Source organism: Pelobates fuscus, chromosome 7 (genome assembly GCF_036172605.1).
Source record: "Pelobates fuscus isolate aPelFus1 chromosome 7, aPelFus1.pri, whole genome shotgun sequence".
NCBI classification, from domain to species: Eukaryota; Metazoa; Chordata; class Amphibia; order Anura; family Pelobatidae; genus Pelobates; species Pelobates fuscus.
Genome location: NC_086323.1, coordinates 201616648 through 201643759, shown reverse-complemented (window position 1 = coordinate 201643759; position 27112 = coordinate 201616648). Strand labels below are relative to the sequence as shown.

The 27112-nt window shown below is 46.9% G+C and overlaps 2 protein-coding genes across 3 annotated transcripts in view; one reads left to right on the top strand and one right to left on the bottom strand.

Annotated features, from left to right (window-relative positions):
• LOC134568458 (oocyte zinc finger protein XlCOF7.1-like) overlaps positions 1 to 27112 on the top strand; it is a 724127-nt gene that overhangs the window by 110394 nt on the left and 586621 nt on the right. The gene's annotated exons all lie outside the window — the stretch shown is intronic.
• On the bottom strand, positions 19682 to 21008 carry LOC134568460 (oocyte zinc finger protein XlCOF7.1-like). Its single transcript, XM_063427065.1, has one exon. It carries the CDS (start codon positions 20954 to 20956, stop codon positions 19736 to 19738), a length of 1221 nt encoding a protein of 406 aa, XP_063283135.1. The 5' UTR covers positions 20957 to 21008; the 3' UTR covers positions 19682 to 19735.

Genomic DNA, 27112 nt, shown 5'->3' with positions numbered 1-27112 from the left:
AATAATCGGTCATAAAAGACACTGGGCGCTTCATCACTTTTCTGAATCACCTCAACCGTCTTCGACATATTTATGGCTTTCTTCCCTCCGGCTTTCATGCCAGCAATTATAGCGTCTCTATAGGCTTTCAGATGAACCATATCAGTGCCATTAACATCCCAGTCGGGATCAACATTAGGATAATGAGTTGCGGCCCATGCTGATGGATTTGCTTGGTTTAGAGTACGGGCTTCTTCCTCCAGCGCTTTAATGGCCGCTTGGTTAATCCTAGTCCTCTCCTCGTTGTTAAACAATGTCATTAATAATTGCTGGCAATCAGCCCAAGTTGGATTATGCGTCTGGACTATCGAGGTGAACAGGTCGGTGTAACGGCTTACCTTTGTTGGGAGTCTGTAGCGCAGATATATGCTCACCCTTGCAATTAAACACAGACCAAGGTGGTCAGGTAAGAACTCACCTGGCCTGTGAGTCTGTGCACGGGGGCTGTGCAGGTTAATGCTCCAAGACGCAGTACAGAAACGGATAAACCAGGAGAATAGTCGTGGGTAAGCCAGAGGTCAGTGGGTGCCAGAAATCAGGATGAGCGAGTAGAGAGCCGAGGTCAGAGGATGCCAGAAGTCAGGGTACAACGAAATAACAATCCAAGGTCAGGAGCACACTGGAACATGAAACAGCAATACTTGAACCAGAGTCAATGAACTGACACTGCCCTCAGGGAGAGGCAGTGTCTTATACCTGGCTGATTAGTGATTAGCCACAGGTGTGCTGAGAATGTTGAAGCAGCCACAGAATAACGTCCAGCCCCCAGTGCTGGATACAAGGCAAGATTAACTTCAGGCAATTTCTAGAGCTGTGTAGTGGCTCAGAGACAAGAGAGCAGGTCCAGGATTGCAGAGTACCCAGGTTCAAGTCCCAGCACTTCTGGAGCGACCTCGTCTGGCCGTCTGGATGTCGCGGTGAGAACCGTGACAGTCGGTCATGGCTTGTGGTTTCTCAGTATACGAGGAATTGTGGGTCTTCCAATTCAAGAGATCGGTAGTCGTGAATGGGACATATACGAAGACTGGGTCAGCATAAACCATTTGACCTACATCATTAAGGTATGCTGACCCGGGATTCAAACGAAGAGGCATCTGGTAATGTTTAGGTTTTTGGGTACCGGTCAGTTGTCGGGTTAGTACAGGACTTCGTTGAGGGGCGTCGGTTAGGGGCTCCGGTCGGGGGGTAGTAAGACATGGGGATGGGGAAGCTTTATTGTGGGGAAGGCCGGTGAATAGAATATTCCGAGCCGGGCTAGAGGAAGCCTGACCAGAAGCTTGAAGTGGCGCAAAATCAGGATGGGTGGGTTTAACGGGGGTTGGTTCCGGAAGGGGAGGTTTAGTATGGCGTGGGGTGTATTCTGAGCTGGAGGAGGAAGTAGATGGGGACAACGGGGGAGGGGGTGTGGAACTTCCTGTACTTGTATCACTTCCCCTTGCAGAAATGTAAGGGGGCGGCCTAGGGATCTCGGACTCAGGGGGCGTGTCCAAAATGGGCGTAACCATGGCCCTAGTGGACAAACGAGTCCTGGCCACCATGAGGCGACATTGCTCCTCGTGGCATATTCGGACCCATCTTGGCGAGTCGTTTACGGCCTGCCTCCAACAATCAATGTATGGAAACTGTCCGTAAAGTTCAGGCCTACCTGATACAGCCACGTGTAGACGCTGTACCAGATTTGGATCCAAACTGCCACGTGGCGGCCATGCCGCAACCAAAGTAGGCCATTCCCTAGTGCACAAAGTGATCAAACGTGCAGGAGACATTTTAACCCCAAAATCACATACTGTAAATCCCTTTTTAAAATTCTTTACCATACAACCTAAGGGATCCAAAATTGTCGACTCCGACGCGCCCATACTTATCAATGGAGCGTCGTTGACAATGAATGCTATACACACGCTCTATTCAACAGTCACACCAGTTTCTTCCGGCAACAGCACCACGTGGTACAGTTGCCAAGTGAAACGTACACAATAACACAATGAACACTCAGGGAATTCCCGTACACACACAGCTGTTACACCAGTCACTAAGTACTCGATATTATGCCCTTTGGCGAAACTATACAGTCACCCAAGCTATAATTCTCTATATATATGAATTACCGTCTATAACACACCCCAGTAACATCGTCTTTACAAACAGCAGTTACAATATGGTTAGCATGGGTCAAAGTACAATTTAAGGTCACAATACAATTATTAGTGGTTATGGTGTTAGACATGCAATAGACGACAATTATTAGTACTTATATACAGTGTCAGTAAATATACAGGGTTATGGTACCGTGCACTATAATACAGCAACACACTATTAACAATCTCGCTAGACGGCAGAGCTCACGCTATCTAGCAAGATATACACGTTACTAAACAATCTTTATCACATATACAATTCCCAACTAATCTATTGGCCAGTACCTTGATGGACTACCTAAAACTATCTACATCCGTTTTGGTTAGCCACACTGCCCAAGCACCACATATAGCGAACTAGAGGGCGGAATTTACAACAGAACCCTCTTAGTCTAATTACTCTATCAAAAGTCTAGTGGGTTCCAAATTTACACGCCTTCCCACTTAGCCAAGATAGGTTGAGATCTAGCGGACTGAATTTACACAGACGCCGCTTAGTCTCCCGGTCCTTCCGACCTAGCGAACAAATTGTACACCCTAGAACGCTAGTCTAGACAAGACACCGGTGTCCGGCTAGGGCTATTTACACAGAACCCCGCCTGACTCCAAACCAAATCAAACGGTCTTACTAAAGAGCGTTCGATTGAGCGGTGCGCCTTCGCTCCTTCCCTCCGACAGAGGGGGCAGATTCCATACACAGATTAACCCCTTATGGGCCTACCGCACAATCGGTATACCCCTAGTGGGTCCGCCGTCTAAAACAGCGGTCGTCTTACCTCCTCGTTCCTGAACCTCATCGACGGGGACACCCCAGCACTTACTACGTAGAGGCCGATGATCTCCTGGACAACAGACCAGTGGCGCCGAGACGAAGGGAGGTCCACGCAGAAGTTCAGGGGTGCAGCCGTAGAGAACGTGGGCAAAGATAGACCGTCTCACGCCTCTGCTTCTCAGCTACCGTTGAACGATGAGCTTCCCGGCCAATGCACCAAATGATACCGGAGAAACTGACGGAAGCCAAGCACAGAGAGATGGACACAGGTTTCTTCAGGAAGGAAGAGATTCTTTATTCGGTTCACCGATCGGGACTCAGAGGGACTAATGTTACCAAAATACAACAAGTTCTGAGCCCCGGACAATAGTGCAGGCTCCTTATATAGGCACATAACTCCTCCCATATTAAGCTCCACCAGCACATTCTCTTGACCAATCAATACAAATAAGAATTAACTTCCTGCTTGACCGCATGGCCTGTCCAGCACAATGGAGGAGGGGAATACTATATCCGGTATTCTTGCACATGCTCCGTACACTACTGATCGTATCTTGCCACGTGCAACCAACTGATCGATACGTCAGCATATGCACGTACACATGCCACGTGGTAATCTCGGCCTACTAAATTTATTTTTACCGAGATTCCACCACAGAACTTCAATGTATAACTGTATTTGTTGCGGCGTTCGGTCAGTTCAGCTGGGAGCTGAGCGGTATTCTCTCAAAAGATGCGCTCAGACCCCAGCTATCTACCGAACGTTCGGTTAAGTCTGTATACCGAATAAAACTCAAAAACGGTATTTTAAAGTAAATTGTCAGTTTTGCTGCACGAGGGGATAATCCACTTAATCGTCCATTTTAGTGGGAGTATCCTTCTCGTGCAGCAAGGCCTGTTGGGAGAATTATATTGCATGATGGGATAAATCCCCTGAAACCTCTTTAAGGAAACCCCTTGCATGTGGAACTGTATAAATATGCAAGCTTGTGAATAAAGCCAGTTAGTTGACTCCCAAACTGTGTTTCGTCCGGTTATTGGGAGGATTGGGGATACTGCCTTCCTTTTCAGCACTGACTGTGGATTTTCCTGTTATACCAGCGGAGATTGTGGATTCTATTACTGCCCTCCGCTACAACAACTAACTGCTATTCAATCTATAACAGTGAAAAAAGTTTTTTGGTTTTTAAATGCAAGCTATTGTGACACCAGATAAGAGTGGCACTTTGAACTGGCAAAGGTTGGCAGAGCACACGTTGTAGGCCTGCCACACAGACGCTTGGAGACAACTAACTGCTATTCAATCTATAACATTGAAAAACATTTTTTGGTTTTTAAATGCACGCTATTGTGACACCAGGCAAGTGGGCACAGTATACGCAGCGAGCCTGACACACAGACGCTTGCAGACAACTAACTGCTATTCAATCTCTTACAGTGAAATATTTTTTTTTTTTAAATGCAAGCTATTGTGACACCAGTGAGTGAGTGGTGGCACTGGGCAAGTGGGCACAGTATCCACTGTGAGCCTGACACAGAAGCTGGCAGACAACTAACTGCTATTCAATCTATTATAGTGAAAAAAAAAATTAAATGCAAGCTATTGTGACACCAGTGAGTGAGTGGTGGCACTGGGCAAGTGGGCACAGTATCCACTGTGAGCAGGAAACAACAAAAACGGGTGCGCTAGGTGAATGGGAGGTAGTAAAAGGACAAGTCTCTGAAAATACACAAGGGGGTCTTGGGTAGGTCTTCTTTGATTCTTGATGAGGTCCTCAGTGGTTGATATGAAAAACAAAATTAGACAAAAAGGAAGACCAATAGTGCACAACCATAAAGGATAATGTCACGGACAACACAGAAGAGAAAAATGCCAACTCACAATCAGTAGAGCTATGCCCAGCTCTAGGTAAAAAAGCATACAGTGGTATTTGAAACTCCCCACATGTAGCATATAACTGGACAATGGGTGATTCTTCAATACTTTGTATAACTCAAATGCGTGTCAAATGCATGTCAGCATATAAAAAACCATAAGGGAAAAGAACGGACCGATGGTACAATAACGTATGACACCTGCAGCTACAGACAAACACTGAAGTCCTGAGAGTGCTAACTTACAATAATAAGAGCTATAACCAGCTCTGAGTAAAACAGCATACAGTTAGGGGTGCACCGAAATGAAAATTTAGGGCCGAAACCGAAACCGAAAATTCAGGATGCTCTTGACCGAAAACCGAAACCGAAACTGCCTTTTGCCCAAATACTTTTAAAATACTTTTTTTTTTCTTTGATTTTATTAATATAATTCTTTTACATGGATTTATAAATCAAATATGAAAATCTACACGCCAATAAAATAAATAACCACACTTATTGAGAGCAACACACCAAAATTGGACAGAATAGCTTTAAAAAAACAATATAAATAAAAATGTTAACCCTGTTTGCTATATATGACTGAATAATATATATATATATATATATATATATTGAATTGAATACCATACCAATAATATTTATTAATAATAATGATTTAGAAATGTGGACTAGGGACTTGAAGAAAGCACTTTGGGCAGATTGGCACGTGCAGAATATAATTAATAAATGAATGTGGCTATGTTTGCAGTAGGATAGGTTTTCTTAAAGTGTATTTCTTTATACACTTGTGGGTATACACGATGTGGGTAGTTTTACAGCAGGTTGCCCCACTGCTCTCACTGTCTGGCACACGTCTGGCACTTCCGGTTAGAAGGTTGCGCGGCGTCAGTGTGCGGTCTTCTCACAGCGGTACCAGGGTGGATGGTGAGCAATGGCGTACACATGACCAATGGGGCCGTAAAACATGGCGGCGGGCACCTGGTCGCAGGGCTGCGACCGCGGTATGTACACCAGTGCATGCAGATGCACACACAAAGGACCACTACAAACACCCAGATTACATCAGCTCAATGAAGTGGTCTCGGTGTCAGGTCCCTCTAGTTTTAACCCTGCAGCTGAAAGCATAGCAGTTTCAGAGAAACTGCTATGTTTCACTGAGGGTTAATCCAGCCTCTAGTGGCTGTCTCACTGACAGCCGCTAGAGGAGCTTCCGCGAACTGAACGTCTGAACGTCCATAGGAAAGCATTGAGTAATGCTTTCCTATGGGCGGTTTGAATGCGCGCACGGCTCTTGCCATGCATGCGCATTCGGAGCTGAGCGGCGGAGGGATCCCCAGCGCCAAGGGAGTCCGGCGCTGGAGAAAGGTAAGTGCTGAAGACACACACTCTCACGAACAGACGCATACACACTAGCTAACAGACACACACATTTACTGACAGAGACACACTCAGCGACAGACATACATACACACTCACTTACAAAACATACACTCTCACTGACAAACACACTCACTAACAGACATCAAACAGACTCACTAACACAAACACACTCAGTAACAGACACACATTGTAACACACTCACTGACACTCACACTAACACTTACAGTAACACTAACACACACTAACACTCACAGTAACACTAACACTCACAGTAACACTAACACTAACACACACACTCACGGTAACACTAACACACACACTCACGCTTTTTTTTTTATTTAATCCCCCCCCAGCCTCCTTACCTTTTGGAGTGCTGAGGGGATTCCCTGGGGTCCAGTGGTGCTGCTGGGCTCCTGGGGGGCCGGTCACCCGGCGGGCGCGCGAGGGAGCACTCTCCCCTGAGTGCTCCTCTTCAGCTCCCTCGCGCGCCGCATACTGATACCAGCGCCGGAAGATGACGTCATCTTCCGGCTCCGGTATCATTGCGGCGCGCGAGGGAGCTGAAGAGGAAGCACTCAGGGGAGAGTGCTCCCTCGCACGCCCGCCAGCCTGACCGTCCTATTTTCTGCCGATATTTACACAGAAGCTGGCAGGCAGGCAACTGCAATTACATTACACAGAAAAAAAAAAAAAAAGCAGACTGATGTTCTAGCCCTAAAAATGGCTTTTTGGGATGCTGTCCTTACAGCAGAGATCAGATGAGTCATTCAGGACTGTAGTGGACACTGTATACACTAACCTAGCTATCCATTTCCCTATCAAATCAACAGCAGCTACACTTTCCCTCCTCTCACTAAGCATGCAGCTTGAGAATGATTCTAAAATGGATGGTGGGAGGGTCTGCTAGGGAGGGTGTGCTGCTGATTGGCTGGAATGTGTCTGCTGACTGTGAGGTACAGGGTCAAAGTTTACTCAATGATAAAGAATAGGGGGCGGACCGAACATCGTTGTGAACATGTGTTGGCCCGCGGCGGCAAATATGCTATGTTCGCCAGGAACTATTCGCCGGCGAACCGTTGGTACATCTCTATTTCTTACTCCGTTTATCTCTTGATGACTATACTGTTCTGTTTGCCGGCTTACTGATTACCGTGTACCAGACCTTGGCTAGTTCTAGTTTTCGCTGTCTCTTTGTGCCCTTAACCTCGGATCGTTCCTGACTCTGTATTTCTCTCCTCTACGTCTGGTCCGGCCATTCTAAGGTCCGGTAGACGTATCTTTACTCTGTGTTGTCAATTATTGAGCTGAATCCTGCTAGTTGGGGTAATTACCGTTACAGATGATAGCTAAAATGACAATGAAGGGGGAAGTTATTTCCTCAACTAGTAGATTATCTAACTCTTCTATTTGCCCTAGGGGCCTATAAATTACACCTACACGAGTTACTGTGTGATTACCAAATTCTAACGTAACCCAAACGGACTCTATGTTCGCCTCATTAACTTTTATTAGGCTAGATTTTATGCTATCCTTCACATACAGGACCACCCCTCCCTCTCTCTTGCCTTATCTGTCTTTTCTATATAAAGAGTACCCTGGTATTGCTACGTCCCAGTCATTTTTCTCATTATACCATGTCTCAGTAACAGTGACTAAATCTACATTCTCAGTTGCCATTATTGCCTCAAGTTCATGGATCTTATTCCCTAAACTGCGAGCATTTGTAGACATGACTCAAAGCGTATCATTTTTTTAACACACTTTTTACAGTTACTTTCTGTTTTTGTTTTGGGGGGGCAATTGGATTGATGTTTTATCACCCTTTTGTCCCCCCCCCCCCTTCTAGTTTAAATACTTCTTAGCAAAACCTCTGAACTGCTCGCTGAGAACATTTGTTCCCTTTTGAGAAAGATGCAAACCATCTTTTTTGTACAGTTCATTTCTATTCTAAATAGAGCTACCATGAGAAACAAAGCCAAATCCTTGCTCCCTTCACCATTCACCAAGCCACAAGTTAAAGTGACAAGTTAAAGCCTGTCGTTCTGAGTGTTATATACAGGCAGAACTTCAGAGAATGACAGTGTGGAAGCAACCTGCCGTATATCATTGACAAGAACACAAAACCCTTCCTTTACCTCAGAAACCTGTCTTATGTAAAGACACAGACTGTGCAGTATGCCTTTTGTCCACATCTCTAAGTCTACCAGATCCTACAGTAATCCATCTGCCATTCCTAGGACTTCTCTGCAGCAGTGGCTTTGCAGCAGTTCCAGCCTGAGATTGTTTACAAGATAATTTACAAATCTCCGACTTCAAAAATGCAATCTCCTGCTGCAATATAGAGAACTGTCTACAGATTAGACAACAACCAAACCTCCAAAAAGTGGAACGATAAACAAATGCACAACAACTATTACACTGAACTGTCTGCCATTTTAATGAGATGAGGAGTTTAAATCAAACAAATCTTACCTTATTTCCTTTTTTCTTTAAACTTCTGTGTACCTCAGACTACATCCAATTTATCTCCAGAATATCTCCAAATACACTTTGAAACAGCTGCCAAGCTCTATTAGCCAAGCTATTATCTACAACACTTATATACACTCCTAAAGGTACCACCCACTAGGAATGTTTAACACCTGGGAAGGCCTATGCTAATGTGCAAACAATAGCTAATTAATTAGCAATTGTGGCGAAACCAACTTCGCCACTGTGAACTGGAGAAGCCTGGTTGCCCGCCTGCTGCCTTTGGACTATGGACCAGACTTTATGGGAATGTGATACCCCAGATAGCTATACCATGGAGCCTATTCATATAATGAAAGACTATGGGAAAGACTTTAGCTCCATGGCAATTGTACTGTGTGAATAGGATCTGTGCGCTATTCGGTAGTTTTGTGCGCTCAGATCCCAGCTATCTGGGGATATGTGAAATGTCTGTGTGTTATGGTTAAAAAGTAACTTTCTGTATTTTAAAGTGTTTTATGTCTTTCTGTAACCATGTGGTTAATGGAGTCTGTCTCTGTGCTGGAGATAATTAGATTACTTCTCCAGCACAGAGAAGGCTCTGTAAAAAACAGTCTGAGCTGGGAAGCTAGGGGTTTTAAAAGATACTTTACTAACTTTTGAACCCCTGGTCTGATCCATGCCATTTTTTTAATATGTTGTTCCCCTGAATGGATTGATTGTGGATATGTATTTTTATGTGAATGTGATGTATGGTTTTAGAGTTAGGAAAGTTGTGTAAAAGTATATTTTAAACTGTATGCATAATGGGATTATGTGTCACACTAAGGGGAGGGGATGTGTGGGAGGTAACATCTATCTCATTGGTTCTTTTATGCCTCCCCCTGGGTGTGGCCTGTATGTGTGAGTTGGAAATAAAAGCCAGGCTGGATGAGCCAGTCCTCAGTTCCTGTTTAACCCTCAAAATGAAGTGTCGTCTCGTTCTTGGGGGGAATTGGATTGTAAGCTGACTGCCAGGAGTGTAAGCAGATTGTATGCTTTTCTTGTTCAGCTGTTCCAGTTCGGAGTGTTATCTTGTATCCAGTTCGGGAGTTTGGTATTCTGCAGTAGCTGTGCCTGTCTCTCAAAAAGGGGATTATCGCCTTAACGGATTTTATCCTCTTGTAAGTGAAACGGTCCGTTACAGCAATCAATAGCAAGTATTTAACTAATCAAATCGTAACTGTTACATTACTGTTGTCCCCTGTTATAAAAGATTTATTCGGTCCCATACTTTTGGTGCTTTGGACACTGTTCTGACGGATTTACAGTCCTCGTATGGTCCAGCCCGAACCCGCTATGTACGCCTAGAGGTGGCCGCCATTTCGGGACTTTTGCACGTGGTCGCGGCCATCTTACCTACAATCAGCGGTGGTCGCCCAGAATCATCTGGAACCAAAAACGGAGACCCACCCAGGCGAACACCGCTGAGACCTCCAGGATCACAGAACTCAGTGTTGGACATACCGAACTATTCACCGTTCAGTAAAGCACTTGCCCTGCACCTGGGGATTACAGCGACCCCAGGAAGGACTACGGAAGACAAAGGGTTGTGGGGTTTTTACCGTCCGAACGAAGACCGACCGCAAGGCCTAAACGTATGGAACTAATTTCGGCTGAAAAGTCCGTGCGGTCGGTCTAAACTTTAGAAGCCCCTAACTCCCGAACCGCTCATTCGATCCGACCAGTTTTTGGATATGTTGGCCTCCAGAACAAGATCTATCTAGCGATGCAGGGTGTACGGGTGTACCCCCTGGTTTTGGGGTACATCCAGAATATGGACAAAAGTATGTGTAATATAATTGTGTTACTTGGTTATCTGAGGGGAGGGGACATGTGGGTTGAACCCAATATATGATTGGGTATTTTATGCCTCCCCTTGGGAGTGTCCTCTTTGTATGTATTGCCAATAAAAAGCAGGCTGGGCATCCCAGTCCTCAGTTCTCATTTTGACCCTCAATTCGCAGCCTCGACTCGTTTTGTGGGGGGAAAGAATATCCTAGCTGCACCATAGCTAGGGGGAGATTCTACACTTACAGGTCTCTACCGAGTATCGCTCCATTCTACTCTTCAAGCCGGGAACCAGGACATCCAAGCGATCAACCCTCCTGCTAGACTGGGGGCAATCGTAACAATTGGTGGCAGCGGCGGGATCATCCTGGAATTCCTAGAAGAGGTACAGAACGGATGGAGAGGAACTACGACAAATTGAAACGCACCACGTTAAAGGACTTACTGGAGAGCCGAGGGGGACACGCGAACAGCCGCCCAAGGAGAGAGCTAATCGCGGAACTAACAGAAATGGACCAGAGCCTTACCATGGCCGAAGCCACTGCCACTTGCACCGATGAGAAAACCCGGTTGGTCCGGGAGAGGCTGCCCCTGTATGGGCCAAACCCCTCCCTGGAGCTCATACGGCAATTAATGGCCGAGGCTGAGGCAGATGTCGAAAAGGCCAGAGCCCACGAACACAAAATGAAACTCGCCGGCCGAACCCCCCCGGAGACAACGGAAATCCCAAAGATTCCTTTTGCAGCATTTAAGCCGTTTGTGGAGAGTGAAATGGGGGTTGACGAGTTCTTGGCCGATTTTGAACGGCAATGTGCACTGCACCAAATCCCCACAACAGCTTGGCCAAAGATACTAGCCGGGAAACTGGCGGGTCGAGCTATGGAAGCTTTTCGGACTCTCAGCCCCGAGGAAGCGGAGCAATATCAGACGGTAAAAGACACCCTACTTAAGAGATATGCCGTAACCCCCGACACTTATCGCAGACAATTCCGCAACACCAGTAAGAAAGTAAATGACACCCATGCTGAATGGGCTCACCGCATGCGGAGGGCGGCTACCCACTGGATGAATGGGTGCCGTGCCGTTACCGCAGCCGAAGTGTTGGAACTGTTTTTATTAGAGCATTTTTATGACGGGTTGGCCCCAAAGGACAGAGAGTGGGTAAAGGATCGGCGTCCGAGCGATCTCAATGCGGCAGCCCGACTAGCTGACGAACATCGGGACGCTCAAGTTCACGAATACTCCCACTCTCGAATAGCCACCCGGCCCGAACTCCGAGAAAACCCTAGACCAAACCCCCGACCCGAGTTTCGTACCCCAGTGCCGGCCGGACCTACTCGATATGCCGGGCCACCCAGCCAGTACCCCCAAGAGCGTACCCGCCCCACTTGCCACAAATGCAAGCAGCCGGGGCACTTCATTTCCAACTGCCCCCTAAACAACAACCTCCCGGGTAACAACCGCCCCGCCCGTGCTTTTTGTGTAGACCAAGCAAATACTATGGAAGAGTATCTGGGACCATTACATGAAGCTAACCCTGTGTATGCCGCAACCGACAACCGACAGCACCATCGACAGGAGGTACTGTTGGAAGGCCGCCCGGCACAAGGATTGAGAGACACCGGGGCCACCATCACCCTAGTCCAGGGGAAGCTCGTACCACCACATAAACGCTCCACAGACACGGTGGCAGTCCGAGTGGCTGGAGGGGACATATACAAATTACCCACAGCAAAAGTACATCTTGATTGGGGTGCGGGAAAAGGACTTGTGAGGGTGGGGATCATGGACAGTTTACCCGCTGAGGTCTTACTGGGCAACGACCTGGGCCCTATGACTTCGGCATTTGCCCCCTCCTATAACTCAGAGGCATATCCGGTTACCACCCGGTCACAGGCAGGACGGACTCGAGAGGCTTCACCGGTGCGGGAGACTCAGGTAAGACCGATCCCGACTGTACCTACCTTCCCCGACCCATTACCCTGGGATACCCCTACCGCCTTCGAGGCTGAGACTAAAACTGACCCCACTCTCCAGAAATACAGAGAGCGGGCCGACACTGGGACGGGGGGATCCGACCAAGAGATATTTGTATGGGAACAGGGGAGACTGTACCGACAGACGGAAAAGAAAGGGAACCGTAGGAGGCAGTTAGTAATCCCTCACAAATATCGACGAGATATCCTCCGAATAGGCCACGACATTCCCCTAGCCGGACATTTGGCCGTAACCCGGACCCTTAAACGTATCACCCATACCTTCTTTTGGCCAGGGGTACATACCGATGTGCGTACATACTGTAATACGTGCGAAGTGTGCCAGAGGGTCGGCAAAAGAGGAGACCACCCCAAGGTACACCTCATAAACATGCCCCTCATCGAAGAACCGTTCAGTAGAGTGGCCATTGACCTGATAGGACCCCTCGCCACTCCCAGCCCCTCCGGGAAACGATATATCCTCACTATTGTGGATTACGCTACCCGCTACCCAGAGGCGGTGGCACTATCTAATATCCAAGCAGACACGGTAGCCAATGCGCTGGTCCAAGTCTTCTCTCGTGTAGGGTTTCCCCGAGAAATCCTGTCCGACCGGGGCACCCAGTTCACGGCGGAACTAACGCAACAACTATGGCAGGTCTGTAAAATAAAATCCCTACTCAGTTCCCCATATCACCCCCAAACCAACGGACTATGCGAAAGGTTTAACGGGACCCTTAAGCAAATGTTAAAGACGTTTACCCAGGAATATAGGGACTGGGAACGTTTCTTGCCACACCTCCTATTCGCTTATCGGGAGGTGCCGCAGGAAACTACCGGATTCTCCCCGTTCGAACTGCTGTATGGGCGCAAGGTCCGGGGCCCCCTAGACCTGATCCGAGAGCATTGGGAGGGGGAGACGGAGAACACCGGAGTCCCCATCATACCATATGTCCTAGAGCTTAGGGACCGCATGGAGCAGCTAGCCAGGTCGGTCCGGGCTAACCTCCAGGCGGCCCAAAGGCGACAGAAAGTCTGGTATGATAGGGGAGCACGGAAAAGGAGCTTTGAGATAGGGCAAAAAGTAATGGTTCTTAAACCCGTTAAAACAGACAAATTACAGGCAGCCTGGCAAGGCCCCTACCAAATAATAGAAAAGAAAGGAGATACCACGTACGTGATTGCCAGCTGCCACGACCCAAGCTTAAAAAAACTGTTCCATATTAACATGTTGAAAGCATATCTCCAACGCCCCGAAGATGTGCTGGCCATATGTAGTCCCGCAGCCGAAGACCCCGATAATTTACCCATTCCCGACTTACTTACCCAGGACCAACCGGCCGATATAGTGGGCCAGGTACAGATAGGCGAGCGGCTTAACCCAGTAGAGAGGGAGCAATTGCAGCAATTGCTCCGAGAAAAACAAGCAATGTTCTCCCAAAAGCCAGGGTTCACCAATCTAACCACCCACCAGGTAGATACCCCTGGACAGCAACCCTTGAGACAGGCCCCCTACCGCATCCCCGAGGCGGTCAGAGCGGGTATGAAACAAGAAATCACGGAAATGCTGAACCTAGGAGTCATTGAGTCCTCCGATAGTCCCTGGGCATCCCCGGTAGTACTCGTACCCAAAAAGGACGGTACTACCAGATTCTGTGTGGACTATCGGAAACTTAATGATAAAACCGTGACAGACGCCTACCCCATGCCCAGGGTAGACGAGTTACTGGATCGCATAGCCCAGGGGAACTACCTAACCACCATTGACCTGTGTAAAGGTTACTGGCAGATTCCCCTGGCCAGGGAGGCTATCCCCAAGTCGGCATTCGTCACCCCGTTTGGCCTATATCACTTCAAGGTTATGCCATTCGGGATGAAGAATGCCCCGGCCACGTTCCAGCGCTTGGTGGATAGACTCCTTGATGGCTTCCAGGGTTTCGCCTGTGCGTACCTGGACGACATAGCGATCCATAGCGCGTCCTGGGAGGAACACCTAACCCATGTAGGGATGGTCTTAGATCAGATTCGGGCCGCCGGCTTGACTCTGAAACCAGAGAAGTGCCATTTTGGCATGGCTGAAGTGCAGTATCTGGGGCATAGGGTGGGATGCGGGAAACAACGACCAGAACCTGCCAAGGTAGAGGCAGTTGCCAATTGGCCCACCCCCACCACCAAGACACAAGTACTAGCCTTTTTAGGTACCGCAGGATACGATCGGAAGTTTGTGCCTGACTATAGTGCCATTGCCAAACCCCTGACCGACTTGACAAAGAAAAACCTTCCTCGACAGGTCCTGTGGTCTCCCCACTGTGAAATAGCGTTTCAAACTTTAAAAACTGCTCTTGTGAATGCTCCCGTGTTGGCCGCCCCAGCCCCTAACAAACGTTTTATCGTCCACACAGACGCTTCCATGTTCGGGCTGGGAGCCGTCCTCAGCCAAGTAGGCGAAGACGGAGGGGAACACCCTATTGCCTACATCAGTCGTAAGCTCCTGCCACGCGAAGTTAGCTATGCCGCCGTGGAAAAGGAGTGCTTGGCACTGGTGTGGGCACTAAAGAAACTGACTCCTTATCTGTACGGGCAAGAATTCACTCTGGTAACGGACCACAATCCCTTGGTATGGTTAAACCGGGTCTCTGGAGATAATGGCCGATTGTTACGATGGAGCTTGGCTCTACAACCCTTCAATTTTACCATCACTTATCGACCCGGGAAACAGAATGGCAATGCCGATGGATTGTCCAGGCAAACCGATATCAGCCCAGCCTAACCAGAAGTCTGGACAGCCTTAGTCTACCCCGAAAAGGGGTCAGACGGTGTCTGCCAGAGTGTTCCACAAGGAGGGAGCACTGTTACATTACTGTTGTCCCCTGTTATAAAAGATTTATTCGGTCCCATACTTTTGGTGCTTTGGACACTGTTCTGACGGATTTACAGTCCTCGTATGGTCCAGCCCGAACCCGCTATGTACGCCTAGAGGTGGCCGCCATTTCGGGACTTTTGCACGTGGTCGCGGCCATCTTACCTACAATCAGCGGTGGTCGCCCAGAATCATCTGGAACCAAAAACGGAGACCCACCCAGGCGAACACCGCTGAGACCTCCAGGATCACAGAACTCAGTGTTGGACATACCGAACTATTCACCGTTCAGTAAAGCACTTGCCCTGCACCTGGGGATTACAGCGACCCCAGGAAGGACTACGGAAGACAAAGGGTTGTGGGGTTTTTACCGTCCGAACGAAGACCGACCGCAAGGCCTAAACGTATGGAACTAATTTCGGCTGAAAAGTCCGTGCGGTCGGTCTAAACTTTAGAAGCCCCTAACTCCCGAACCGCTCATTCGATCCGACCAGTTTTTGGATATGTTGGCCTCCAGAACAAGATCTATCTAGCGATGCAGGGTGTACGGGTGTACCCCCTGGTTTTGGGGTACATCCAGAATATGGACAAAAGTATGTGTAATATAATTGTGTTACTTGGTTATCTGAGGGGAGGGGACATGTGGGTTGAACCCAATATATGATTGGGTATTTTATGCCTCCCCTTGGGAGTGTCCTCTTTGTATGTATTGCCAATAAAAAGCAGGCTGGGCATCCCAGTCCTCAGTTCTCATTTTGACCCTCAATTCGCAGCCTCGACTCGTTTTGTGGGGGGAAAGAATATCCTAGCTGCACCATAGCTAGGGGGAGATTCTACACTTACAGGTCTCTACCGAGTATCGCTCCATTCTACTCTTCAAGCCGGGAACCAGGACATCCAAGCGATCAACCCTCCTGCTAGACTGGGGGCAATCGTAACAGTAACCTTTTCCTACAGATGAATCTTACCGGTAACAGTAAAAAAGAAAACTCTTAGCAAAATCTTAGACAGTTAAAGCTTCTGTAAAACTCTCCAGAATATCTCCAAATACACTTTGTAGCAGCACTTAGAAGCAGCTGCCAAGTATTCCACCTTATGTGTTGAGCTACTTCTCGTTTAGGCACTATAGAGTATCACTCATTATCTCTGGAAAGAGGTTTTTTTCTGTTTTTGTTAACGTTGCAGGGAACAGTTTGACTTTTTCTACGGTTATCTTCTTGTAATCAAGCAGCAAAATCTTTTTAGTTATTTAGTTATATAGTAATAATTTAGACTTAAATATTGCATATGCTTTCTCCACCATTAAATGTAGGAAATTAGCTAATCCTGAGATGTTTGTTTGTCACATCAGAGTTCCAATAATTGTTTTAAATATGTTTATTGGTTTCACACCATATATTTCGAAGCAAACGTAGTTATATTCAAGCATGTAAGTGCCTGCGCAGAGGCGTAATCATCGATACACGTTTAAGTATGCGAGCTGTTTCCTACGCAGAGGCATATTGATTAAGTCATTCATTTTACAGCAGGTTAATTCACATTTGGTCATATACATTGTGTGACTGATTTATGCGGTTGCTTTATGTTAGTCTGTATGTGTAGTTGTTCTGCGTAATTGCATTAAGTATGTAGTTACGTCATGTCATCAGTTCAGATAATTACCTTATGTTAGCTGGTTTATGCGGGTGTTTCAAGTTAACTAGTCTGTGTAGTTGCTGTGAGTTGGCTGGTATATGTGACTGCTGTACGCTAGCTGGTGTATGCAGATGCCTTATGTCAGTCAAGTTGTGTGATTGCTGAAGCGTAGTATTATACAGCAAGCAGGCAATTAAGCTGGCATTATTAAAGCATGAAAAGCTATTAACATTAACTACGTACATATCTCCCCGTCTTTGCTGCTAGGACAGATGCTTATCAAGCTGTACTGCCCTGCACCATTTCAACTGGGGAGGCATTTAATAGTGAATAAAAAGCATAACGTTAAGCTCTAACTTGTGGAATTAAGAAAGCAGTGTATACGCTCAACCTGGCAATCTAACGTTCCCCTGTCCTGTTACACTCAGTGAGAACATGCAGTCTTATATAGAATGCTCATTAGGACATATAGAAATACATTTTTAAAAGAGAAAATGGAACACTGTGGGATGAAAATAAAAGCAGGTGATGGCCGTGGCCAGGGACTGCACAATGGTCCCATCCGGGCCGTTCCCGGTACGGCTGCAATATGGTCCCAGTGCGTCGAGCTTCCCCCCGTCCTCCCCGAACAGGTCACAGTCCGCCGGCAGGGCTTTTCGTGGCCCCATGGGCACTCAGGGTCGGAGACCGTTCCCAGGACCCCCACACCTAGAGTCCGGGCGCCCCCCGTCCCCTGCACCTCCCCAGCACCACTCAAACTTCTGCGGAGTGTAAGCCCTCGTCTCACCTGGCGCCGGCCACACACTTGGGGGCGATGTACGTCCCTCGCGGCCACCGGTCCGCCGGAGGGCCCGCACCCTCCCAAACCACAGGACTCCCAGCACCAGGGACTAGACTCCCCGAGGACCCCCACAGACCCGGGGAGTCTGGGCTGCCACTCCTTTGGCGAGCAGGTTGTCGGGGATTTCGTATGGTCGTCTGCGGCGCCTCTGGCCACATGTGTCGCACAGGCCAGCCCATCAGGAGCCAGAAGCAGTCCCCTTCACTTCCTTTCCTTCCATCATTAGGTACTTGTATGGAACGTGCTCAAGATAGAAGATATATCCATGTCTAATAAGCATTTAGGTCTGCGGTAGTCACCTGACCTGGGTAGTGAGTGTTCTTCAATTCCAGGTGCAGTTATCAGGCGGGCTATGTTTAGGTAGCCTGTGCCTGTACAGGAGATCTGCTTGTGTCCCAGTCGGTGGATTCCATTCCGGGGCGTGCAGTCTCCATGTGGCCGGGGCTACCCCCCCGGCCGGGGGGGGGGGGGGAGGGGACCGGGCCGCATCTCTCGCTCTTGTTAACCCCCTTTGATTGGTCTGCATCTGATGTGCTCTCCTGGCTGGGCGATCGTGTCTCGGTGTGCGGTTGCCCTCGCTCAGACTGACGATGGCACTCATGCCGGTTTCATGAATCTCGGTGCTCCCGGTATATGTTTGCCCACAAAGTGGTATCTTTCGGAAGCTTCGGTGCTTCCCCTCCTCTTCCTGGCGAGCATTCCGGTTTTGGGGCAGATTGGAGGTAGGTTATATGCCCTTTTTCGGGTCTCTTCCTCTGAGCCACATTGTCCTGCTGCCATGCGGCTTGGCGGCCCGGCCCCGCCCCCATCGAGTTCCAATAATTGAATGCATTTGCCTTGCAGCCTTAAGATTTATATTTATTCAAACGTACATGACATCCGAAAAAAAAAAAAAAGTCTTTGCACATATCTGTACCAACACAGGCAATATGTATGCACTTCAAGTTAATATTCATTTTTGACGTTACGTATTGGTGGTGAATATCTATCTGCAAAAATATTTTATATGTCTAAGAAATCACTTAATTAGGAGGTGCACACATAAGGATAATGTTATTTATTCTTTCAAAAATGTGTAAAAAGGGTTGTAGCTTAATAACCATTCAATCCAATCTATGATTAAAGCCATACATTATAAAATGGTTAACTTGTTTTCTTTGTTTTTTTACTGTATGTTGTAGGGCTGATGTGTACTATGGTCGGTGCTGCCACCCAAGACTAATGGGAGTTTGAGCGCAGGACTTGTGTATTTGTAAAAAATGGTTATACTTGAGGGTAAAATAAAATTTACACATATATATGTTAAAATTAATACATTCAGAAAGAGGCCCTTCTTAATACACATGGGAGTCTGGCCGGGTCAAAGGTTATAATAACAGCGGGCCTTCATCAATCTATGTGAACAAAAGATCTCTGGCCTCCTATCCCAGTTCATATTTTTATTGGTATGAATAATTTGTAAATACATTTCATGTGTGTGCTGTAGTTTTTTAATAAAAGCTGGAGCTCAGAAATAGTGATCCTACAAGTTGCCATCAAGAATCATGTGTCTTGTCTGTTTGCTGAGGTCTTGGTTGGAATCATGCAAATTTAGGTCAGGCGAAACAACCTTATTCATTGAAGTGTATTACCAGTGGAACCTGCCATTTAATATACCCTGTAACAGCCAGAACATACAACCACAATGTATTCTGAGTTGTATACGGGGTTGCCGGTGAGTGTGCAACCAAGTGAAGCAGAGTTAGCAATGCAGGTTAGGAACATACCGACGATAGCATGGGGGTGCCACAATACCAATGCATTATATGTAGATTGACTGCTACTTTCAAAGTTATTATTTATTGTATGAGCATGAAAAAAGAAAAAAAAATCACAATGCAAGATATTTTATTCTTATGTTAATCCATAGCTGCATTATAAAATCACCTCACCTGTGTGAGTTATTTGATGACTGACAAGCTCTGATTTACTGGCAAAACATTTCCCACATTTACTACATAAGAAAGGCTTCTCTCCTGTGTGACTTCTCTGATGACGGACAAGCTTTGCATTTGTACTAAAACATTTTTTACATTCAGAACATGAGAACGGTTTCTCTCCTGTGTGAGTTCTCTGATGACGGACAAGATTTGAATGTTGCCCAAAACAATTTCCACATACAGAACATGAGAATGGTTTCTCTCCTGTGTGAGTTCTCTGATGACGGACAAGATCTGCTTTATTGACAAAACATTTTCCACATTCAGAACACGAGAATGGTTTATCTCCTGTGTGAGATCTCTGATGACAGACGAGCTCTGCATTTGTACTAAAACATTTTCCACATTCAGAACATGAGAACGGTTTCTCTCCTGTGTGTGTTCTCTGATGACTGACAAGATTTGAATTTTGCCCAAAACATTTTCCACATTCAGAACATGAGAACGGTTTCTCTCCTGTGTGAGTTCTCTGATGACAGACGAGCTCTGCATTTGTGACAAAACATTTTCCACATTCAGAACATGAGAACGGTTTCTCTCCTGTGTGTGTTCTCTGATGACGGACAAGATGTGAATGTTGCCCAAAACATTTTCCACATTCAGAACATGTGAACTGTTTCTCTCCTGTGTGTGTTCTCTGATGACGGACAAGCTCTGCATTTGTACTAAAACATTTTCCACATTCAGAACATGAGAACGGTTTCTCTCCTGTGTGAGTTCTCTGATGACAGACAAGATGTGATTGTCGCCCAAAACATTTTCCACATTCAGAACATGAGAACGGTTTCTCTCCTGTGTGAGTTCTCTGATGACAGACGACCTCTGAATTTCTGACAAAACATTTTCCACATTCAGAACATGAGAACGGTTTCTCTCCTGTGTGAGTTCTCTGATGACGGACAAGATGTGAATGTTGCCCAAAACATTTTCCACATTCAGAACATGAGAACGGTTTCTCTCCGGTGTGAGTTCTCTGATGACGGACAAGCTTTGCATTTGTACTAAAACATTTTCCACATTCAGAACACGAGAATAGTTTTTCTCCTATGTGAGTTCTCTGATGACAGACAAGCTCTGCATTTGTGACAAAAGATTTCTCACATTCAGAAGACGATAAAGGTTTGGGGTTTAGGTTTACCATCTCCTTTGAGAACATACAGGAATCTGACAAAATACTTGATTTTTTTAGAGTTAGACTTGGTTCTGTTATTAATAGATTCCTTCATAGCCTTGCTTCATGTATTTCTGTTCTTGTAACCTCTCTTGACAAATACACCTGAAAGAAATGTACTGGGAGTTAAAGGAAATTGCTATACTTAGAAAAACAGACAATATTTGCATAATATTTAAGAAATATGACCATCAGGTGTCAGTGATTGCGAAGAAATCAAGTATTTTGTGTGCATTAACCCATTCACTAGCAACATTGTGTATACTCCTTTTTTCTTTAATTTGCTTTGCACAATGAGATTTAGTCCATAAAGCCACACGTATCTGCATTTATGCTAGAGGAACAAATTACAGATACTGTGTATATCACATACATTCTAAATGCATGCAGCACACTGTTACCCCCCTACCTCTGCCACTGGAAGGTTGTGCCAAGTATGTACTATTTTTATATCACTCCAAGCCTCTACCACTTATACTAGAAGGTTGTGCTATTGGAACTGTATTAGATACCCGGTTTGACCTGTCGGTGGAAATGTACTGGGAGTTAAAGGAAATCTGTCTATAAATTATTTATTGTTTACCATACTTAGAAAAACTGACAATATTTTTATGAAAGATAAGAAATATGACTATGAAATATCATGTAGGACAAAATGATGGTACATTATTTCGGTCATGAATCCTGTATGCCCCTGTTTTGTTCTGTTAGTGATAACTGGGCTGGATGAAAAGACCACACCACCTTACAGAGTTTGTTTATTGAGAGGTATGCCGTGATCAGCAGGGAGAATTAACATGCAGGATGCCCACATGAAATTTACCATATTTACTCAAATCTAATGCACACCTCTATTTTTGAAACCTGGAAGCTGGAAGCTGAAAAATGTTTTTGCTGGTGAATGTAATGCACATTTATACAAGAAGATACTACTATACAACAAAATGTTTATTGCCACATACCATAGTAACATTGATGGTATTTAAGTTTTAGTGTTACATGTTAAGAAATGTTTTTTCTTAAGTCCTGTTTCTGTAACAAAATTTGCCTCTGTGAATTCGCTGGAATGAAATTTGTCTCTGTGAATTCGCCTGTGTGATTTTACCGAAATGAAATTTGCTGGAAAATTTCAAATTTTGACCCGAATTTTGGAAACTTTATTTGCAAATAAAGGTCCACATTAGATTGGAGTAAATATGATATATATATATATATATATATATATATATATATGTTACAAAAGTTATGAATATTAAAGCTAACAACCTTTACTAACATTAAACAGTCATTGATTAAAGCGGCACTGTCATGCCAAACTTACCTTTCCTCAATCTCTTCCTCTTCTCTCTCAGGATCTGTTCTTCTTTTCTTCCTGTCTTCTTTAGTTTTCTTTAAAATCATAAGACAAAGTAGGGACTCTTTGCCTTATGTAGGTTTCCTCCTCTTGACCAGCTTTGACCAGCGGAGGAGCAAAGTGTGCTTCATTTCCGCTGGTCAGAGCAATTTTCCCATAATTCTTACCTTTCATCTGTGATCTCGCGATGCCTCCTGTCATTTTAGACGAAACTGCCGAATTGCATTCTAACTGAATGAGAACAGTATGTTCGTTTGTTTTAGAACGCAATTCGGCACTTTGTTCGGATAGGAACTGTTACGGTTGCCACCAGGCTGGCTGGAAGTTGGACCGTAGAAAAGGATGCTCCTAGCGCTCACCAAAGGACCATCAACACCGTAGACACCATAACTACTGCAGACTCCTCGCCGTCTGCTCTGTGCCCTGGACCTACGACCAGGCTCCAGGTTCCAGTAGGTGAACCTCTTCCTTCTGTAGAGCAAAGCAGGATCAGGAACAAGAGCTCTTACAAGAGCTCAGTAGTTAAGTGAGTATGAAGAGCATGGCAATCCCTGTAGTGATTATAGGTGTCCCCTACAAACATGAGTCAAGGCTGCAAGTTAGAGGGACAAGTCATTCTGTTTTATTGGCAGCAAAAGAACCTTCTTTTATGCAGGATCCCCTTAGATAGGACCACCCACAGGGCGTTACAAAACAACCAATCACACACGTACATTACAGAAAACACTCCCAGCAATTACACACAAAATCCTCTCCTCTGCCTGTGATATAATTATGTTACAAAAGGGATTAACATAATTATCACAGACAGTACTCATACACTGTAACTTTAAAACCATACATCCAATCTCCCTAAGAATTACATATTTGAACTCCACATACTGTGGCAAACCTAGCCACTTCTTGACTATAATGTAGAAAGGTTGTCTGTAGGCTGTACTGTCTGCTATGTATATTTTGCTGTGTGTGTATTGTGCTATGGTAATTCGCATGCTGGCAGCCGTAAGCTACCAGCATGCAAGTACTTTGTTCGACAAACAGCGGCTATCCGGGCTGTTCGGCAAACGAATACGGGCTCCCCTGATAGACCACACACTTAGAGGCGTGTGGCGCTTGTTAACCGATTGCAACAATGTTGCAATCGGTAATTAGAGGCTCTCCTAGGTGGCCGTCGTTCGACTACCGACCATGCGGCGGTCGGCCATCTTGGATTCGCTATTCTTCAGCGGTGTTTGGTCGTCGAGCGCCTGGAACTGAAAACGGCTACTCGACGACACGAACACTGCTGTACTTCCAGGCTGTTCGGGAGCCCGGGTTCGGTAGGATCGTTCCCCTCAGTACGATCGACAGATTGAGGGGAACTTCAATGTATAACCTTATTTGTTGCAGCATTCGGTCATTTCAGCTGGGAGCTGAGCGGTATTCTCTCAAAAGATGCGCTCAGACCCCAGCTACCTACCGAACGTTCGGTTATGTCAATATACCGAATAAAACTCAAAAACGGTATTTTAATGTAAATTGTCAGTTTTGCTACATGAGGGGATAATCCACTTAACCGTCCATTTTAGTTGGAGTATCCCTCTCGTGCAGCAAGGCCTGTTGGGAGAATTATATTGCATGATGGGATAAATCCCCTGAAATCCCTGTAAGGAAACCCCTTGCATGGGGAACTGTATAAATATGCAAGCTTGTGAATAAAGCCAGTTAGTTGACTCCCAAACTGTGTTTCGTCCGGTTATTGGGAGGATTGGGATATTGCCTTACTTTTCAGCGCCGACTGTGGATTTACCTGTTATACCAGCGGAGATCGTGGATTCTAATATTGCACTCTGCTACAATTGGTGGCAAGCGACGGGATCCAGCCTTACAGCCGAAAAGTGCAATTCGTGCAATTGTACCTGCCGAATAAGAAAAGGTAATGGCAAGCAGAATACAGCGAAAGAACCGACTACTGAAGTGAATGAAGACGGATTATTCTAAGCTGAAGAGGCAAACGTTAAAGGAACTGCTAGAAGCCAGGGGTAAGAGGGGTTTGAGAGACTATGTGATTTGCATGACTTAGAGCGGGCAGTATGGGTCCCACTGCTGGCAGGCAAGCTGGCAGGTCAGGCAGTCGAAGCGTATCGCGCTGTGCCCAGTGAGGACAGCAAAGACTATGAGAAAGTGAAGCGAGCGATATTAGAGAGGTATGCCATTACCTCAGAGGCATACCGGCGCAAGTTTAGAAACCTGCGCAAACCAGAGAAAGACTCTCACGCTGAATGGGCCCACAAGCTGGACCAGGCCTCCCAATGGTGGATACAAGCCAGCCAAGCCACCACCATGGAAGGATTGCGACAGTTGATGCTGTTGGAGCAATTTTTTAATGGTTTGTCTCCCGAGGCACAAGAATGGGTGCGGGACAGGAAACCCCCTCACCCTAACCGAAGCAGCTAGATTGGCAGACCAACACTTTGATGCAAGGAGACATCATGGACCCCTAGCCAAAAGTTACACTCGACCCACGGGACTACCCAGCACTATGCCACCCCCAGCTCCCACCACTGCCCCGTTTCGTCCATCCCAAGGACACTTACCCCCACCCTCCAGGTATAACGGGCGTGCCAACATCCAATGCCACACATGCAAACAGTGGGGGGCATATGGCCCGTGAGTGTACCCGAAACCAGGCCAAACCCACCTGGAATCAAGGGCGACCAAACCCAGCACCCAGGGCTGCTGCCCATCATTATCAAAGGGAACCGACCACACAGGAGTTGTTGAGTGTGCACGCGGAAGAACCCCTGGGCATCTTACATGAAGTGATGTCAGTCCGAGCCGCAGAAAACCGGCAGCATCCCTCCAAGGGGGTTCAACAGGGGGAGCGGCTAAGCCCTCAAGAGCATGCCCAGGTACAAGCGCTGACCCTAGAGGGGAAAGAGGTCCAGGGGCTGCGGGATTCAGGAGCTACCTTAACCCTGATAGCACCCCATTTGGTCTCCGATTTGGCACACACTGGCGGATCTGTGGCAGTACGAGTGGCGGGGGGAGCGGTATACCGACTACCCACTGCTAAAGTACACTTGAATTGGGGTGTGGGAGAGGGGACAGTAGAAGTGGGACTAATGCCAAGACTAATTTACCAGAAGATGTTGTGCTAGGGAATGATTTGGGCCAGATGACTTCTGCTTTTGTCCCACAGGCTCCCTACCAGGAAGCCCATCCAGTAACCACACGGCAACAGGCTCGCACCACGGCTCCACCAACACACTCTGAGGCTCAGGTAAGAGACCAAAACCCCCACCGGACACGTATGTTCTGGGATACCCCAACTAAGTTTGAGGCCGAGGTGAAGCCAGATTCCCACACTACAGGTATACAGGGACAGGGTACACACTGACCAGGCGGGGTTAGAGGGGGAGCGATACACTTGGGAGAAAGGGCTACTTTACCGCATTGCTGAATGGGAAGTGGGAGGGTCGGTCACAGTAATGACGAAACAGTTAGTGGTACCCCAGAAGTATAGGCAGGAATTACTTAGGATTGCGCATGACATTCCCCTGTCTGGACATCTAGGGATGACCCGTACTCTATATAGGTTGACCCACGCTTTCTTCTGGCCAGGGATTTCTAAAGACGTGAGACAATACTGCATTTCCTGTGACATTTGCCAGTGGGTAGGCAAGCGGGGTGACCGCCATAAAGCCAAACTATGCCCTCTTCCCATCATTGAAGAACCCTTTAGTCGGGTGGCAGTAGATATAGTGGGGCCCTTACCAAAACCCAGTCCCTCCGGGAAAAAAGTACATTTTAACTGTAGTAGACTATGCCACCCGGTCCCCCGAGGATATAGCCCTCACCAATATTCATGCCGAAACGGTGGCAGAGGCCCTAATGAAAGTATTTTCCCGGGTAGGGTTTCCCCAAGAAATCATATCCGATAGGGGCACCCAGTTTACCGCTGAGGTCACCCAACAATTATGGAGGATATGTGGCATTAAGCCAATCATAAATTCAGCGTACCACCCCCAGTCCAATGGCCTATGCGAAAGATTTAATGGTACGCTGAAACAGATGCTCCGCACGTTTGGAGAGGCTCATAGAGACTGGGAGAGGTTTTTACCCCATCTGCTCTTTGCTTATAGAGAAGTACCCCAAGAGTCCACAGGGTTTTCCCCGTTTGAATTGCTGTTTGGGAGAAGGGTACGGGGCCCGCTAGACCTAATCAGAGAGCATTGGGAGGGGGAAAGTAGCACAGATGGGACCCCTATTGTATCCTACGTACTGGAGTTTAGGGACAGACTGGAGGCATTAACCCAGGCCGTGCGCACCAATCTCCAGGCGGCCCAACAACGCCAGCGCCACTGGTACAATAGGGGGGCCAGAGACCGCAGCTTTCAGGTGGGACAAAAAGTGTTGATTTTAAAACCAGTCTGCACAGACAAGCTGCAGGCCATCTGGCAGGGCCCATACCAGGTGGTGGAACAGAGATGTGACACCTACGTGATTGGCCCCTGCTCAGGGGTAGGGAAGAGACGCATGTTCCACGTGAACATGCTCAAACCCTACCATGAGAGGATAGAAGACGTGGTGGCGATATGCGCCTCCGCCTCTGAGGGTCAGGAGAATCTGCCCCTACCTGACCTATTAGAACAGGAGGAACAGACAGAGCCCTCCAAGGGGGTTCAACTGGGGGAGCGGCTAAGCCCTCAAGAGCGTGCCCAGGTACAAGCGCTGATTGCAGCTAAAGGGGCTACCTTCTCCAATTTGCCTGGGTACACTCCGCTAGCCACCCACCGAGTTGAAAC

Excerpts from the sequence above, each read along its gene's own strand:
- LOC134568460 (XM_063427065.1), bottom strand. The coding sequence starts at position 20,956 with ATGTTCTCAAAGGAGATGGTAAACCTAAACCCCAAACCTTTATCGTCT.